Here is a 19598-nt window from a genome sequence, read left to right as displayed (position 1 = left end):
TCTGGCCTCATCTGTCGTGTACGGTAAATGTATAGCAGTTTCTTCCTCCCTGAGCTTCCACGGACCTCTGGCCTGCTCAAATTCAAAGTGAATTACGAAACAACTAATCCTCAGACACTTAGTAAACTTCATGAATGAGAGTTGTCCATCGAAAGGCATCTACCTACAAACGAGAACATAAAATAAAAGCAGATCTTGTCTCGTATTGAATTCGAATCCACGTTTGCCGTGGCTGTGAATATTTTATACCCATCGGTCTCTATAGAGGCTTCTTTTGTTTAATTTATAAGACCGACAGTATAAATTTTTAATGAGAGTTTTCGTCTTTCACAAGGCTCCAGTCTGTAAACGAAAAAGCAGAAAATCATTGACATAGACTACAACCAAATCCAGGCGGGGATAAAATTTGCAAACCCTATACCCGAGAAGCTCAACATCGTCGACACCTTACACACGTGTTCGGTGAGATAGGCTTATTCTCCAAAACGTGAAGCATCATGGGAACTGAATCTGCGTACTTCCGACTGGATCTACGGAGTAACCGTTCAGTCCTCAGCTTGACGGTGCCTGTCTCAGTCGCTCCTCAGCCGTCGGGTAAGCAGTGTAGCTGGGACCGTGTTCGAAAATGGAGGTTGATCATGTGACGTACATCTTCGGCAGCTTCTCTCGTCGACGTCAGGCTGAAGTCGTGAGGACTCCCAAGAAACTGCCCTCGGATCCGGCCCCCACCACTTCACAGCAGCGTCGTAATGGGAGGTACGAATTGTTGAACACTATAGTTTTGTCGTTTCCATGCTTATTTAACGTTTTTTTCCAGCTGCATAAGTTAAGCTAGAAGGAGGAATAATTATGCATGGCTAACACGCGGTTACGATATATTTCAAGCAAACAGTTCCACCATTTGTCAGGATACTGAGTCCTTTACCCGGGATCTGAACCAGCGACCTACCGAATACAAAGCAGGAGTGATAAACAACAAAGTTCATTGTTAATAAGGAGTCTCGGNCGAGAGAAAATGTCAGAACACGTTGATGCGTAGTGTGGGGCGTGGTGGGGGGGGGGGGGGGGCCGGGAGGGAGAGGGTATGATGAGCCTCGGATTCTTTGTAACAACTGAAATTCGTAAGTGGGAGGTGCTATGAAGATTGATCTTACGGAATTAGGGGCGAAATTGTGTACTGCATCTCCCTGGCTCAGGATTCAGGCCAGTGGAAAGCTCGTTTTAGCTCAGTAATGATCCTCAGTTCTATAAAAGGCGGCGAGTTTCCGAATTATTGACCCCTGAAGCAAGAGGAGGTACAACATTTCGCACTAAATTAATATAACTGTTTCATATCGGCAGAAGTGGTACATATTTTCGAAAAGAATAAAGGATTTGTTATGTTACTGACATGAGAGTAATAAGCAACTGCGGCAATGAATCGTGAACCGAACTTGGTCCTTCAATTTACGCATAAGCCCCTTACTTTTAGGCCCCACACACATATATCCAGCAGACACACATTTTTCACTTTGATACCGCGTGGCCTGAACAGGAGTATCTGCATCTCTCCGGAAATCAACATTTTTGCTATAGATCAGTTTTCTCTGTCGAATATCCGTCAACTGTCCGAGGAGTACCGTTTAGCAGAGTTAGTAATTTCTTTAGCCTGTCAATTTGTCAGTCTGTTAGAAAATCGGTTCGTACATCAGCCATCCAGTCAGCACCTCAGTCTGTAAATCTGCTAGTCTGTTAGTGAGTCAGTCTGTCTGCTCATCAACTATACAGTTTTTTTTTTGTAGTCAATTAGGCTCTTAATTGGGCCCACTTCTACCACTAACTGCCAATCTGTCGACACGCTTTCAGTTGTTAGTCTTGGGATTTAACTGTATGTTTTAGTTACTTTTTTTTCTTATTGCTAGTGGGGTGGGACTAAGTCCCTTGTACTGCTGCCACTTCTGGCCTATTGTACCAGCCCCAGATGATAGGTGAGGGTGATTGTGGAGCAGTTGGTGGAATGAAGACTGGCAGGAGAAACCGAAGTACTCGGAGAAAACCTGCCCCAGCGCCACTTTGTCCACCACAAATCCCACTTGACCAGACCCGGGATCGAACCCGGGACGCCGCGGTGGGAAGCGACTAACCGCTTGAGCTATGGCGCGGCCTTCTTTACTTACTTACTCATGGAGCTGAGCCCTTTTTGAGGCGCCGCCAATTCTGCAGCTACTTAACAATTTTACATTAATGGAACCCGGAGATTCATTATCCACTGGTCTCTATCCTGAACCAGATCAATCCAATCCATACCATCCCATCCTGTCTGTCTAAGATCCATTTTAATATTGTCCACCCACCTACGCCTTGGTCTTCCCAGTGGTCCCTATCCTTCCGGCTTTCCCACCAATATCCAATAGGCGTTCTTCCTCTCCCCCATTCGTGCTACATACCCTGCCCTAAATATTTTTCATAAACTCTGTTAATATTATGTTTCCCTCAGAGCTGAATTGTGCACTTGTGTATGTATGCTTTGTGAAGGGGTGGAGTTATGAAATAAATGAACTGCCATTATACGCTTCAAAGTGATGACGGTAGTGCAAAGCAATGACAAAGCAGATTGAGTCTTACTCGCACATGTCGCTCAAATTTCATGTGATGTTTGTCAGGTAGCGATGTACAGAACTCGTAACCGAAAGGATTCGTGTTTAGTGTCTCATCAACTCTACTGAGAATGAAGAATGTAGCACGCATTAGAGAAATATATTTCGGAGTGTGTCTTCATGTTGTTTCGTTATGTTCAGGCTACACATAAACATCTGTTCATAAGTAACAGCGCGAAAACAGTAGATCACCGTAGGTCGCGGTGCAAGGGCCGGGAAGGGCCACCCTTATACAGTCATTCATACAACAGCGCGAAAACTTTCACACGAATTTTTATCAGTCAGACTCAATGTGAACAGAATTTTCTGGAGATATTTTCTCTTCCGTTTCGTTTGTGTCGCTTTACGAGACGCTTTACTTAACAGAAATGTCAGTATTCTACGTGTTCTGTGACACATGTTTATGGACTGTAACACATGTTTATTACAATTTATTAAAAACTTATTATGAATCTTGATATTCTGTATTTCTGTTGCATATGAATTTTCTTGTGGATTATTAATGTGATTCGCTTCAAAACCTACTTTAATTATCGACCTTAAAATATTTTTGGGCGTTCGCTTCATGTAACATGGAATTTCAGATAGAAGTCATGACACCTGTCTTCATGCCGCGGTCTTTCATTTGCTCAGTTCATGCGATTTTGGTGTCTTACTTAGGCAACGTATTGTCGCGTATCGGGCGTATAACGCGACAGATAACTTCACGTCGTATTTAATATAGCGAATTTTATTTCACATTCGCACTTACAATCACCCAAATTACAGATTTACGATTACTGCTATCTGCAGTATCACAATTAGTACACTCCAAATGCCACAATACAACTGACTAGTTGCTGGCTAACTCGGAACTAACTCGGAGGTAGCTCGAGGACAGACTCGAAGGTAGCTCCAGGACTAACCGTCTGACTCAGTACAACTGACTGTGAATAGCCTTCGCTGCTCCTTATGTAGCCTTGACCGGACAATACGGAAAACGGCCACGTAATAGGCACCCTTGTTGCCTGGCGCTGTGTTGCTAGTAACGCTAGCGGTAGTAACCGCTGTTACTACCGTAACAATCCTGTTGCGTCACGGTTACGTTACCGTGCGGAGGAGGGGGAGGGGAGCGCTGACTCACCCGCCGCGTCACTGCTGGTGGGGGGGGGTTCTCCTTTGCGCAACATGTCACACTATATTTGTAATATTTATAATTCACAAGTTAGCTTATAAGACTGATGCATCGATGGCCATAAGATCGAATCCCAGTCAAGTAAATTGTTAATTGCTTGTAGATGTAAAGGTATTTCGGATTATTATAACTATTGTTATCACCAGTATCACGTTTATGATCATTATCTTTATTTAAAACATTACTAAAGTGCAGAATGTAGTCTACTTTAAGTTCGCTGGATATAACCTCAAAATCTGATACCATTCACAAGTTTGTTGATTGATGAACAGTATATATACAGAATTGTTTCAGGTATGTTTATGCACTATATCCGTGCGAAATTTCGTAAGCCTAGCTCTAATGATTCATTAGATATCACCGTCAAGCCGAAAATTGATAGATTTCATGCAGCTTACAATTTGTTGCTCCGTAATCCAGAAAAGAAAAAGAAAATTTTAAAAAGTTTGCATACATTTCCAAGACCTATTACTGTACAATATTTCAGGACCCTACGTGTAGTGGCCTGAGAGTCTCTCTTACCTCAGTGGTCATTTTGTCCTGCGTATTGGTATTATTGATTATGTGGAATTACTATGGGTTCCGCTTCTCGTGCTCGCAATCCAATAACATCCAGTACTGAGAAGATACAAAATACAGATTTCAACAAACTCTTCTACATTATCATTTTGCATGAAAATTACTGAAGCTGACGACAGAGAGGCTAGAATTAGCAGGCCCCTACTACCTGCAATCAGTGGGTGCACACTCATGAACTCTCACAGCATAATTACGATTAATTTGTAAAGTAGGATACGAGTAGGTAGAGTTCCCTAACCTTCATTCCAAATGTAAAATTCGGTCATCTGGTTTAAACGTTGAAATGGGGCGCTCAGCCGCGCGCACACACACACACACACACACACACACACACGCAGACAGCATGATGGTCTCATTAGTTTACTTTGTTGTCTTAAGGAAAGAACGTAATTTAAAACATGCTGAATAAATGCATAGATACCTACAAAATACACGTATTACGTGTATATTATAACTTGAAACTTGCCTTTCTTATTCCTGAACCAGCCAAGCCTTCCCCGGTTAGAGCTATCGCACGCCCGTGGGGGGGGGGACAATGATCGATAAATACGGAACATGGTGGAATAATGGCTAGGAAGGGAAAACCGAAGAAGCTCGGAGAAAATACCGCTGCAGTGCCAAGTCTTCCACCACGAATCTCACGTGAAGTCGCCCAGAATTGAAAGCAAGGCTCTGCGGCGAGAAGCCAGGGTTTAACCACCTGAACTATGGCACAACCAAAGCACACACTACTTGCATTTGGGGAAAATCATTCACATATGGCAATGCTTTTAAGAAGTTCCCTGTTTTATACAGATCTCCTAGTATTGTTAACATAGACAAATTAAGAAATTTACGAAATTCTGGGTATGCAGCTCATGTTGAGCAGCAAGAAATGCACACAAAATTTTGGGGAGTAATACGCAGTTAGATAGTCTTGCCCTCCAAACATATTAATTTTGGAAGAAAGATTTCAGAATGTTACTATCCTTCTTACTTAAGATGGCTGTACTCCCCAACATGTCGTGTCCTCTCTGTCAGATCTGTATGTGCAGTTGTTTGGGCAATTATAATTTGTAGATGGATGCAACTGAGTTTCGTTTATTAATTCCACAGAGATATTGTTCGCTTCCAGACAGGCGAGGAACTCTGTATTTTTGTTCCGGATCACTCTGGCTCTGTGCGTCTCTGTGGTCATGGTTGCGGATGTTGTTTAACCGAGATCGGGGCTTGAGAGTTATAAACGTGGGACTTTGGGTTCTGAGGAGTAGAAACTAAGAATAGTTATTAAGAGTCTGTTCCGTATTCAAAGACAAGCGATTTGGCGTTAATATTAAACCAAAACACTAATTAGGTCAGCAATGAGTTATGCATGCCCCACAAGGAAATCTGAGGCAGAACCCCGTTCTTTTTTTTTTTAATCATAACGCCTGCAAAATAAGGTTCTCTTCACTACGTATAGTTTCCCAAGGCTCACAACGGTTCGCAAGTTGCACGTGGCTTTCAAGCGACCATATGCGTACGGTTGTGCCATAAAATGATGCTGGCAACAAACAGGGTGTAAATACTCATGAGAATGAGAATGTTGGCAGCAGAGGATCAGACAAAGCCCGACGCAGAAAATATAAGAACTTCAAACTTGGCTGCGGTCAGTCTTACGGTCGTTCGAGTGTTTTAATTTGCCGTCAAAGCTGAAGCTGAACCAGGCAAGACATAACTTGCTGTACAAAGCCTAGACCGACGGTGATCATGCACACTTTGTGTATACAATATATAATCAATTTTGTATGACACATGTGAACAATATAATAAAATGCATAGTGAACAGAGACTACGGCAAAGACTTTTGAAAAAAGACAGATCCTCCCGCCAGAGAGGACGCTCCTAAAAGAGAACTGTGTGTGTAAGCAGACGGTGGGTAAACCTCTTGCAAAAAGATGGCTTGAAAGACCGAAAATTATGTGGGAGAATAATATTAAGGTGAATATTAAGGAAATGACTGATCACAGTGGCCGTGCAGTCTAAGGCATGAACTATCTTCGCTCGCTCGAACGCTGAGATTGTGAGTTCGAATCCCATTCAAGACATGGATGTCTGTGTGTGTGTTTATTCTGTTATATTGTCCTGTGTGTAGGTAGCGGCATTGCGAGGGGCTGATCACTCATCCAAGGAGTCCTACTGTCTGTGTAAAAGAATATTACGAAACTGAAGAAGATGCCAGAGCCCAACAAAGGGCTGTAGATGACTGAATGAACGAAATATTAAAGAAATATTTTATGGGGATGGCAGGCAGGTGGAATTAGTTCAAGGTCGTACACAGTTGCGGGCTCTGATACTACCTCTGTTGAAAGTTTGGGTTCATCTACCAGATTTGCCTGGTTAGTTACATACTCATCAATTGAAAATTAGTTAATCAAATGATACAGAGCTTGTTTAAGTAAATATTGTGGCGTGCCTCCAGAAAGCCGGAATGGTTGAGGAGATCAGCGTTCCCGCTGCAACGGCTTGGAATCCGAACGCTAGCAAACCTAAGCAACGAATTGTTAGAGGCAATTGCCTGACAACGGCTAGGAAAACTCGTAACAACGAGAGAATATGCCACATAACTAGTGTAGCCCATCCGACAGTAGGGTATAAGGGAAGCCCAGGTCGGAATTGAGACAAGATTATAAGGAGCCGAGATACAAAGTGATAAGAAGAGCTTACAACGAGCCGAGATACAAAGTGATCGAAGAGATTGCAACGAGCCGAGATACAAAGTAATACGAAGAGATTACAACGAGCCGAGATACAAAGTGATACGAAAAGATTATAGTGAAGAGATTACACAGAGAAGACTTCACCAAGACCAGCGATGCAAGTAAGTGTACGTGTAATAGTGAAGTTGTGAATAATTGCACTTGCGAGTTTAAAAGTGACCGTCCAATAAATATTCGTTCAAATCCGGGAACACACAAAACTTCTTGTCACGTTCCCTAGCAGATATGCGACAATATGTTATGTAAGCCCTACTACATAGATATTTATTCCAAATTTTATTTAAGCATAAGGTAGGCTTGTCACTGTGCGAACACTTTAAATGCACATTCATCAATTCCTGTTTTATGTTCCTTTCCCATCTGCATCTTTGCTTTCACATGTGTATCGCTTGTAGCCATTTGATGGAGTGTGCTATTCTAGATGAATGTTTATGATCAATTTTATGTCAAAACGACATCGAATACACAGAAACTTTTAGTGGTAGTAAAATTCTAATCTACTTGAAGACATCTCTCTTTTGGTTTTTGTGGTACACTAAGACATGAAGTTCCCCGCTGTGACCTTGCTTGGCAACCGTTTCTAGACGCACAAAGCCATCGCTGTGCTCTGCTATGTCTGTAAATAATATAAAATCCGTCAGCGGGAATATATGAATTTATCAGTTTGTTATAACATATGGACCCATTTCAGCAGTCTGTACCTAGTTCGTTTTAAGAAAAACCCGAGCGACTAACGATTGCTTTCTTTAGTCTTGAATGTAATCGGGCGTTGTGCATTGGTGGTTATTATAAAATGGGAGCCAATTTTACATGTGCACAATAGTGCCCAACAGATGACAACACTATAGAATTATTCACACCAATCTATTATCCGCATTATTTAGAAACAGTCGTGAAAAAACATGCCAAATAAAAACAATGGATCCTTCACTTTTTGTTTTAAATTCGCTTAGTGGGGGGTGGAGTCTAACTGGGTCCACTCGGCACGGCGGCCACTGATTGGTCTATTGTAGCCTGCCCCGGGTGATTATGATGATGGAGAATTTGGTGTAATGAAGATCGGCAGGGGAAACCGAAGTACTCGGAGAAAACCCGCCCCAGCGCCACTTTGTCCACCACAAATCTCACTTGACTAGACCCGAGATCGAACCCGGGCTGCCGCGGTGGGAAGCCAGCGACTAACCGCTTGAGCTATGACGCGGCCATCCTTCACATTTATTCTCAATTAAATATGGTGGTAGATCCATCCACTAACGTAAATTATGAACGTTCAGAAGTGTGAAGAAAGCTCCAGACAATACGTGCTCTTCGTGGTTCTGAAAGTTGAACTTGTGCTGCGTAGCACGTGCACTTGTGCAAGTGAAGCGGCCCTCCGGCTGCTTTTGTTGCTAACAATGGAGTCTCAGATCGTTGTGCTGGAGGTAGGAAATACATGCGTCAGTGCTTTAAAATATTTCATCTTGTTTATTAGGCCATGCGTGATTACGTTAGGACAAAATATTTAGAAATTTGGCATTCTCAGACAAAAGTATTGCTGCCCTGCTTTCGAAGAGTACACCGATGCAGTTGGAAATTGTAGATGAAATAGAAGCTCTTTTAAGCCCTACCAAGACGACACTCTTCTGACACGTTTGGCTCTGTAACATCTTTACTTATAGCCATAAGAATAACAAGTCTTTTGAGAGCGGAAAATCATGGAGCAGATTTAAATTTATAGTGAAAATAATGTCATATTCTAGCTCACGTATGAAAAAAAAAAAAACAAAATACGAAAGGCAATTTAATTATAATTACAATTTCTAATAAAATATTAATAGTACTTAGGGTGTCTTATTCTCTACACATTTGCCATAATTTTTATCGGGTTGGCCCATCTGATCGCAAATTACCTGTTTCCATCAAAATAGAAAGTTTTCATGTGGGCGTAAACCATTCCTGTACTATAGACAATATTTATTTATTCCCATCAACACAACATTATTTTCAGCTGCTGGAGTTGCTGTCCAGTTCGTAGCCCGTCGCTATACCGACTGAGCTATCGCTTAAAACAGGGATGCTGAGTAGAATATTTGTACCTAAAATAAAAGCAAAAAGGAGTGAGAATATGTTGTACAAAATTACGTAATGAAGTCTATTTTTTTATTGCTAGTGGGGTGGGACTAAGTCCCTTGTACTGCGTCCACTTCTGGCCTATTGTACCAGCCCCAAATTACAGGTGAAGGTGATTGTGGAGCAATTGGTGGAATGAAGATTGGCAGGGGAAACCGAAGTACTCGGAGAAAACCCGCCCCAGCGCCACTCTGTCGACCACAAATCCTACTTGACCAGACCCTGGGTCGAACCCGGGCCGCCGCTGTGGGAAGCCAGCGACTAACCGCTTGAGCTATGGCGCGGCCATTGATGAGGTGTAACCGGCCACTACAGCTGAGCTTCAGCTCTTTTCAAGGCTTACGGTGTGCATTCATGTAGTACAGATGATGGGAGGAAGCTTGGTTTTATTTTCAGCACCAATATATTGTAACGGATTTTCTCAAAGCTTTTCTAGGTAACGGCTCGATAAAAACGTTCAAACGTGCAACAATGGAAGATATGTCTCAGTGGGCGAATATTATAGCTCGTTGCTAGGCAAGAGTCAGCGCGCAAATGAACTCGCTGGCTAGAAATCGCGTGACTTGTGTTTTCTGTGTTGTCCGTTGTATAACGAAGACCTGTTGTGGCTTAGATTAGGTTAGGCTCTGTAGAGCCTGTACTGACAGAGGACTGGTGTGTAGTTAGAAGGAAGAATTTTCAAAACCATGTTATATGTGCGAAATATACACTTGACGAAAGGCCAAGTTTATTCATAAGAAGCAAACCCATCATCTCGTCAGAGAGGATGTTACATAATGACTATTACCTCAAGAGTTAGGCTGGAAAAAATCTCTGGTCGTTGGCCTCAAGGGGCTGAAGCAAAGACGAACTGATTGGCGGTAAACCGCCAGTCGTAAAGTAACTTTGACTTTGACTTTGATTGGCGCAGAGTGCAATGCATTGTATTGTACTTAAGAGTCCAGAAGAATTTGTATTGAGTTCCAAGGTTCCAGGGTGACTGAACAAGAAATGGCAAGAAGACTTCGTAGTGACATGAAGTGATAGTTTCTGTGTTGAGATACGTTGCCAGGAAACGACTAGTGAAAACTGAGAATCCTAGTGCGTGTGCAACGGTGAACTGGAAAGTGTGTAAATCAGCGATAGCGCTGTAATAAGTGTGATTAAGAAAACTTGTAACCGATGTGCCAATAAATCCAGTCATCCGAACTAGAACACATTATTTTCGTCACGCGTACACCCAATACTCGTGACCATATATTAAAACAAGTTTTTTTTTTCCATTGGCGCTACAGCCCCAGTGGGCCTAGGCCTACCTCCATGAAACTCTCCGATTAAAACAAGTAGACTGTCGAAATTCTGGGAAACATTCCGATTAAATATATATACTTTACCTATGTATGTAGCTGGAAGTCAGGTTACATTTCAAGATAAATGAATTAACAATTATAACTGATCGTCTGTGTACACCGGGGCGGGATGTTGCATTCCCCTTGAACCATCGGCAGTAAAGGAAACTTCACTGTTGAGCTCACGACCAGCATTCCCTTTAGAATCGGGGTGCTTTCCCCTTTGCAAGTCAGAGTGCATGCCATGTTTTTTAAGGTGCTGCCGTTTTGCTTCTCTGTTTACCATATATAGGCGTTTGTTTGTGTGTGTGGGTTTGGGGGGCACGCGGTGGAGTAGATGGTTGAGGTGCTATGCTACAAGCGGAAGTTCACGGGTTCGATTCCCGATGAGACCATTAAATTTTTCAATTGACCTAATCCTTCCATCCGCACTATGGCCATGGGTTCGACTCGTCTTATGATAGAAATGAGTACCAGGAATCTTCCTGTGGGGTAAAGGGCGGCCTGCCCTTAAGGCTGACAACCTCACTGCCAACTGTGAGCCGACTGTCTAGAGAAAATGTAGGAGCCTCGACGTCTCACAACCCTATAGGCCTTCATGGCCTGTTACAGAGATTGATGTACCTTCATATATGTATGTAGGGGTATGCAGTTGCTTACTAAACTGAAGCTGAGGGGTGACCATACGGGCTTTATAAGGAAGACCCCAAAAGAAACAGAACGCTAGACTGCAGAGTCTTCACTATCTCAGAGAAATAAACCTGAGTACTACTACAAAGGCGCTTCGTGATTTGTAATTATTTTTATTAAATATGATTGTTGTGATCAATTCAATGAAGATGAGACGGTTGGTAAAATAGCCGACGTGAGGGAAATAAGAAATATTACAAAACTGTTTTAAGGAAAAATTAATGGAAGAAATGCCCTAGCCGTAGACTGGGACAGAGCACTAAATGGGTTTTTAAGAAATATGATGTAGCAATGTGGTCTGCAGCCATGAAGCTCAGGACAGAGCCCAGTGTCTAGCTCTTTTTATGACGGAAATGAACCTTCTGGTTCCGTAAAATACCGTAAATTCTTGACTAGCTGAATGACTATCAGTTTCTCAAAGGCTCTGTTCCATAGAGTTAGCGCTTTATATTGAAGGCGGAAACAGACTTCAATCATTAGTACTAAACGAATTAAAGAACTCTCTCCATTGTTATAATAATAATAATTTTTTATTCGGGTTCGTGTAGAATTCCAGGACATAAGCGTAGTCCACATTATGTTCACTTAACGCTAACATTTCTGCATTTTTCTTGGTTTCAGTGTCTCCTGGAAGTACGGCTGTCCTGACTATGTTGCTTCACGTTTTTCTCAGTACAGTCAGGGATAGTAACTTAAATACCCTTAAATTAGCCATCGCTTCTTTCCCCTGCACATCTTTCTATTTATTGTTCGTAATTATCTGCAGCGTGGCATTCGACGTAGCATGTCGCCAAAAGCTGATACAGCATCGTACTTTACATGTAGATGCACTAGAAAGATATTTTACATTTATATGCAACATCAGCCACCAGCATGTTGGGGTGGACGTTCAGGTATTCTTCACGAAAAAATAAAAAGTTCAGATTCGTGAATAGAACCTCCCCAGCTGTCCTCACCAGAAGGAGACAATAGGATATCGCGTGTTGTCTCTGTACAGCAGGATGCCCGCCGGAAGCGGAGATCAGCAGTTCCTGTGTCCCTTGTGCCAGCGCCAGTTTACAGAGCCCAAAGTGCTACCGTGTCTGCACTCGTTCTGCACCGCCTGTCTGCACCAGCTACAGTCGCCATGTGACAGCAATATCGAGCTAGGTGAGTGATCAAGTTGCCGTCTTACCCTACAAAATCCTATTACAACTAATAGCAATATGGCGAAGTGTGGAGGTGATTTCTTTTATCCCATGGTGTGAAACTGAATCCACTTGGTACTGCTGCCATTGTTGGGCCTATTGTACCAGCCCCAGATGACAGATGATGTTTGTGGAGCAATTGGTGGAATGAAGATTGGTAGGGAAAACCGGAGAAAACCTGCCCCAGTGCCACTTTGTCCACCATAAATCCCACATACTCTGACCTGGACTAGAACCCTGGCCGCCGGTGTGGGAAGCCGGTGACTAACAGCCTGAGCTGTGACACAGCCCTAGGTGGAGGTGATACTAGCGACCCTTAATAGAAAAGTCTTGAAATTCTCCCTGCGAGATAAAAATGCATATCTTGTTAATGTTGTATTTGCAGCACGCAACACATCATTGTCCCGACGCAAAATATGTACTTTTCTGTCGATATTATGGCATTAACTAACGCACTATTGTAGTTACGAATATGAAGTTTTGTTTCGGAGGTGTACTTGTATATAACTATGTCTGTATGCATGTATATTTATAACTTCTTTTATTATTCTTAATTACTCAGTTTCTGAAGTTTTTCCACCGTCTAATATCCCAGTATCCCAGTTTCAGAGACTGGATCTATCTCCATCCTCATGTGAAAGAGTGGGAGGCCCCTACTCACTTGTGCCCGTTAAATAAAGCTAAACTCGGCCGCTGGACAACCTAAGTCAAAGCCATGTTATGATTGACGATCGATCAGTCCATCTTGTTGTCAAGCCCTGCCTGGGGCTGAGGAGACTTTAATCTGAAGACGGAGGTGATATGTTCTTCCGAAAGTCTTGTTGACTTTCACCGATTATTGCCGTTATATTCAACAAGCTACCATTCTTGGAATGTTCTAGGGGGTAAAGGGCGGCCGGCGCGTATGGCTGACAACCTTGCCGCCATCTGTGAGCCGATTGTCTAGAAAATGTGGGAACCTCAATATCTCACAACCCCATGGGCCTCCACGGCCGGTTACAGGGATACCTTTACTCACTTACTTACAACTGTTCTTAGTGGCCGCTGTGAGAACCTCAAATCCAACGTTTTGAGCCAATTCAGATTTGTCTAGAAGACCTTCGAGATCGTGCCCGCCTTCCCGGAGCCGCACGGCTAGTGGTCTGGCTGTTTCACCAACGCAGCTTCTGTTACATTCACAGCGAATGTTGTAGACACACTGTGTTGTCTGTTGCGGATATATGGTTGGTTGGTTTCCAATGGCTGCATTTGGGATCATTTAACCCATTTTGTTTCTTGCTTCCCAATAGAAAACACTCAAGTTCTTGCTTTGTTGCATCTTGAAGAAGTTTGCACTTTTCTTTTGGGAAGCCTTGCCAGGTTTGTTGCTCATTTTGCACTATCCAGGGGACACGGGTGCCTTAAAGAATGTCACGGACGCGAGCAACTTTGTCCCCCCGTTGCGGATATATTTCCGGTCTAGTTCTCAAAAGCGAACCCCTACGATTGTTTTGTTTTGAAGGCTGTCCTAATATAACGACTTCCGACACCTCTAAATTTCCCAGAAATATCTTTCACATATAGGATACTCACAGAATCAAGTGAATTTTTCTGTCTTTCCCTGTGACTTCTTCTTCTGGAATTAAAACTTGAGTCAGTGGAACGTTCCGGGTACCCACTGAGCTTAAGATCGCATATCAAGTTGTCAATTCCAGTGAACAGATCTTGTCTCTCTTGGCATAAGGTCGAAGCTGCACTAGTCTCTGAATAATTCCTTTTTAACATGTCATGGATGATATGTACATTCAAAGTTAGTGTAATGATCAGTGTGGGTAGGTTTTCGGTAAACCTTAGTGGTCACATTCAGAAAAGGATTCGCACTGTCTGATTCTATTTGCATGATAAACTGAGTTGAATTTCTTAGATTACTGAGGTGTTGAAGAAATTCTGTGACTTCTCTGGACCACGTGGCCAGACCACTGATATATTGTCTGCGTATCGGAGCTGTAGTGGCGGATTGCGTAGCGTCGTGTCAACAGCCATTTCGCAGAATGCTCCCTGAAGATCTTACTAATGACCGGGAACAGAAAGCTTCCCATAACTATGTAATCTTTCTACAAGAAGAACCCATCACTCACGTGGTACTCAAACATACATCTAACAGTGTCACGATGGCTTCGATCTGTCAGTGGGACCGTTCGGTTCCTGATGACTTGTACGATTTCATTCACTATTGTAGTGAAAAGACTAGCAACATCAAAGCTGGAGAGAGTGTCTAAACTTTGAATTTATACTAATTCTATCCAGTGTTTGAGATTAGTTGTAACGGACCCAACGAATTATTGCCTCCGCACCCTTCCACCTGAGGACGGAAAGAGATCCAGTTTCCTAAGCACTGTGTTGTGTTAGAATGTTAGACGACGGAGAAAGTTCAGAAACTGGGTACGGTTGACTTTAATATCACATCTTCAGATGGAAAGATGTCAGTCAAGTTTCAAGTTACAGTTAACTAATTTAAATTACTGATTAACAGTTCTGTATGTTATTCTTTACTTCTGGAATGAAGATAAATTACCGACGAGAGGTTGAAGAAGCCCTGAAGTTAGAACGAAACCTTAGAGATGTCTGCATTTGGTCGCGGAAGCATGTTTTTGAAACTGCATAAGTCAAACCAGCGCACTCTTAATATCGATCTGCGTTTTTCTTATTGCAGTATTTCATTTGTACGGTCTCATATACGTTCTTAGCGCAGGTTTCCTAATATACTAGTACGAGTATACTTCACCGGATGAGTCAAACGTTCCAAAAGCTTATATTGTATAAACAATTAAAATTTTAATTTTAAGCTGGGATATGAATTCAGGTAATTCCTCGACAAAGGAAGGACGAAGTTCAGAACACTACAGCTATAGCAGTAGAATGTGAAAAATACATATAACTAACTAACTAACTAACTAACTTCATGGAGCTGAGCCCTTCTTGAGAAGTCGCAAGTCACCAGATTTTTTTATTGCTAGTGGGGTGGGACTAAGTCCCTTGTACTGCGGCCACTTCTGGCCTATTGTACCAGCCCCAGATGATAGGTGAGGGTGATTGTGGAGCAACTGGTGGAATGAAGAATGGCAGGGGAAACCGAAGTACTCGGAGAAAACTTGCCCCAGTGCCACTTTGTCCACCACAAATCCCACTTTACCAGACTCGGGATCGAACCCAGGCCGCCGCGGTGGGAAGCGACTAACCGCTTGAGCTATGGCGCGGCCTTAGTCACACAGTTACTCAAAATTTTCCGAAAATTTGATGGAACGCGAAGATTCATTACCGTGCTCAAAGTTCTCTCCACTGTTCCCTATCCTGCGCCAGATCAATCCAGTCCATACCACCCCATCCTATCTCTCTAATATCCATTTTAATATTATCCACCCACCTATGTCTTGGTCTTCCTAGTGATCTCTTTCTTTCTGACTTTCCCACCAATATCTTACATGCATTCCTCTTCTCCCTCATTCGTACTACATGCCTTGCTCATCTAATTCTCCTTGACTTGTGCATATTTATATATACTGAACGATTTCATTGTAAATAGAACCGTACATAACGGGGAACATCATGAGTTATGCAGCTAACCTAGTAGATCTGTTGCTAGGCTAGGAGATTGCAGTGAGCTGGTCATATGGGTCTGACGTGTGCAGAAAAGACGAGAAAATGCAAATGCATTTCGTTGAGGAACATCTCAAGAAACGACGGTTAGGAAGGCGAAGGAGAAGAGAGGATATTATTAAAATGGTTATTAGGTAAAGAAGTTGTGAAGATGTCGAATGGATTGAATCTGTACCTATTGTGTCTAGTGGCGAGCTTCGGTATCACATAACAAATTTTCGGTTTGTGTTGTCAGGGAGCTGGTTCCTTGATTTGTTCACTTGCTTGAGTCAGTCTGTTTGTTGCAAGATAGGTAGCAATGTACTAAATAAAGTGGCCTAATTCACAAATTTACCCAACAGTATACTTTGCAAGTTATTAAACTTACCTGCTGTCAGTTTCTAAATGGAATTTCAGCAGAAACACCATACAAAAACGAGATAACACGAGAAAATTTCATGATTCAACAGCATAATAACGCAAACGTAAAAAAAAGTAAAGCTATCCCTGTAGCAGGTCATGAAGGCCCATAGGGTTGTGAGACGTTGAGGGTCCCACATTATCTAGACAATCGGCTCAAAGATGGTGGTAAGGTTGTCAGCCTTACGCGCCGGCCGCGCTTTACTCCCCAGGAAAACTATTTAATTAATTCCTGGTACTCATTTCTGTTGGAGGCTGAGGCGACCCCAGGGCCACATTGCGGCTGGAAGGATTAGGTCAACTGAAAACAGTCCAATGACCTCAGCGCAGTGTCTAATTACAGCAAAAGCTGTGGTGAAATGGTTTATGAAATGATTATTCAGTTACGTAAAGTATGCTTCACCGGGCACTGTAGCCTAGCGGTCTATGGCATGTATTGTCTTCGCTCGCTTGGAAACCGGGATCTTGGGTTCGAATCCCACTCAGGGTATGGATGTTTAGTTTATGTGTGTGCGTTTTTCTGTGTTTTTGTACAGGTAGAGACCTTGCGACGAGCTGATCACCCGCCCAAGAAGTCCTACCCTGTGTCTAAGATCTAGTAAACCAAAGTGAAACGGAGAGTTTCATGGAGGTAGGCCTAGGCCCAAACGAGGGCTGTAGCGCCAATGAAAGGAAAAAAAGTATGCTTCGTAATCGATCAGTACGACTAGAAATCAAAATGACCATTAGCAGTATGATCAAAGCCCTTATATTGAACTTAACAAATATTGGATAAAATATTTATGGCACGGACCTATATAAAACGGTTCAGCTATGACCTTACGTAGAGTACGGATTGTATTGTGTCAATGGGGCTAGAAATAAAAACGGTTGATTGATGTCGTACACAAGAAAGAGTCCATTTGTGACAATGTATAGAACATACTTCAATTTGGATTAATATGGCTGAAATCGGAATTTCCGAAGATCTGCATTGTCGAGTTTAACAAAATCTGATTATCAGTTTCTGTTCTGATACTAAGTCACGGATCGACGGACAGACAGACTTCTACATAAGGCGTCTTTTTTTCTATTACTTAATAAACATCATCTAATAACACGCAACTTCAGTTTTCGTCGCATCAGTCGTGTGTTGAAGTTCTACCATCGTTTCGGCGTAAATTATAGTAGCTAATTTCAGGATTAATGAGGCGGAAGTAGCACTGGCGTCTTTCACTGGAATGCACGCTGACGGTTTTGAACAACTTCAGCATATAGCAACTGTTCAAACACGAGAGCTGAAGTTACACATTAGAGAGAAGTGGAGACAAAACAAAGGCTAGAATTCGTTGATAATTTTACATGTCATTTAAGTCAATTTTCCTTAGCCATTTAGCCATTTTGTTTTAATTTTTTTTTTTGGGTGGGTGAGACGTTGCTGTGTACGACTGTTAGTGGATCTATTGTACCAGGCGCGGAGGTGATATTGATGATGTTAATGAGCGTAGAGCATCCGTTGCTATCTTGTTTGAGTCAGCCAGTTTGATGACAAGATAATAAGTTAGTAGGCATATAAATAACACAATTTTAATAGCATAATCTGATACAGCATCACTGAGGTTGGCACACAATGGACCAAAGGTTGAAGTGAATGGAGGAAGTGCCAGTTCCACTGGTTCTGGATATTCGGATGGGTCAGGATATGAAAGTGAGGTACGCTCCGATTCCGACAGCTGGACACCCAGGAACAAAACTCTCAACCTGCTGGCCTGTCCCATATGTGGGACTGAGAACAAATTACCTCCCGGAGGGATCGCAGCCCTTCCGGCAGACTACATGTTACAGCACCGCATGGTCCTCGCGACTCTCAACCGGGAAAGCACCCGCTTGCTCTGCGACCTCTGTTCTACCGACATTCCGGTAAGCGTGAACTGACAAGGCTACGAGTCTTATGGAATTAGGATCATTGGATATTTTCCTCCAGTTCACTGATTATAAACTCTCTTGAACTAGAATTTCAATAACCAATTTATAAAGAAAAGGCAGATAAGATGTCGTAGTTCTTCAGATTTATGAATATCCATGTTTGGATTGATCCTCCGGTACTTTTGTGTGGAAAATCGCCGTTGGACGGAAACTTTTACAGCATATGTAAAAGTTACCCCTGTCCTAATAAACACCATGCCATGGTGTATGGAGTGGAGGTAAGGATCCGTCTTAACCTAAGTCATAAATGGTGTGATTTAAGCTTTTCGTTCCTCCCTCCTTATTCCTGAAGAAATACTCGGTAGTATTTATGCTACTGTATTTTTGGTTTAATTAACTGCGCTTTCAGTTTACAAGACTATATTGCGTCAAATGCTAGGATGATTAGAGCATAATGCCTCAACCAACTACGCTACTGCGTGCCTCCCATCACAACATCACCTTAAAAAAAATCTTATTGTTTATCGGTAGACCATTGTTTGTTATGGAATTTCGAACAACAGTGAAATCCGTCCAACTGATGTAGCCGGTTTCAACATAATCGACATTTCGCCTTTCAGCCCATAGTCCCATTCATCATATTCCCAAAGACAGCATTTATGTACACAGAGATATTGGGTTTTCGGACTTTATTCATCGTCCTGGTTTTTAAGATAACAAATAAAAACACGACGTTTCGGAAACTGGATCTGTTTCCGTCCTCAGGTGAGGGAAAACACCTATTCTGTTGGGCCCCCTAGAAAGAGCTAGTCTCGCTCACTGGACAACCGATGTCACAAAACACAAAGGTTAGGAACACCTGAGACCAGGCTATGTCCATGAGAGCTGATAAGAAAAATATACGTACATAACAAATTGTTCCAAACACATACAAGCTTCGAACCAGGATAGATAGAGCCGTAGAAATTTATGTCACGAAACCAAACTACGAGTAATAACCAGGTCCATGACCCCACGGCATGGAATAGAAAGGAGAACTAGTAAAAAACTAATAGTGTCTAACTAGCGTCAACAACGGAGTAAATCACGTCTATCTAATTTAGAACCTAATAGAAATCAATAAAAACCTATATCACGTCTTACAGATCTTCTATGTGAATTGGTGACTTCAGTGCTGATAATGGGGATCCAAATGGGAGAAAAGTCCGAAGTAGGTT

General features: G+C 42.4%; 1 protein-coding gene across 7 annotated transcripts in view; it reads left to right on the top strand.

The window, feature by feature from the left end:
• Positions 1-19598, top strand: part of LOC111871655 (tripartite motif-containing protein 45) — a 73851-nt gene that overhangs the window by 26806 nt on the left and 27447 nt on the right. For 2 of the 7 annotated variants that reach the window (XR_002844077.2, XM_033754327.1), the window contains exons 2-4: positions 335-756; positions 12252-12403; positions 18065-18375. Coding sequence is in view for 6 of the 7 variants with exons in the window: in XM_033754327.1 (XP_033610218.1) it covers positions 626-756; positions 12252-12403; positions 18065-18375 (594 nt within the window). In the remaining variant the exon portion in view is untranslated. The remainder of the gene's footprint in view (positions 1-334; positions 757-12251; positions 12404-18064; positions 18376-19598) is intronic. The other 5 variants (XM_033754329.1, XM_033754328.1, XM_023864895.2 and 2 more) reach the window with 3 other exon arrangements.

The sequence above is a fragment of the Cryptotermes secundus genome, unplaced genomic scaffold (assembly GCF_002891405.2).
Source record: "Cryptotermes secundus unplaced genomic scaffold, Csec_1.0 scaffold202, whole genome shotgun sequence".
In the NCBI taxonomy this organism is placed as follows: Eukaryota; Metazoa; Arthropoda; class Insecta; order Blattodea; family Kalotermitidae; genus Cryptotermes; species Cryptotermes secundus.
Note: the sequence above shows the minus strand (reverse complement) of the source record. Positions and strands in the feature narration are given on the sequence as shown.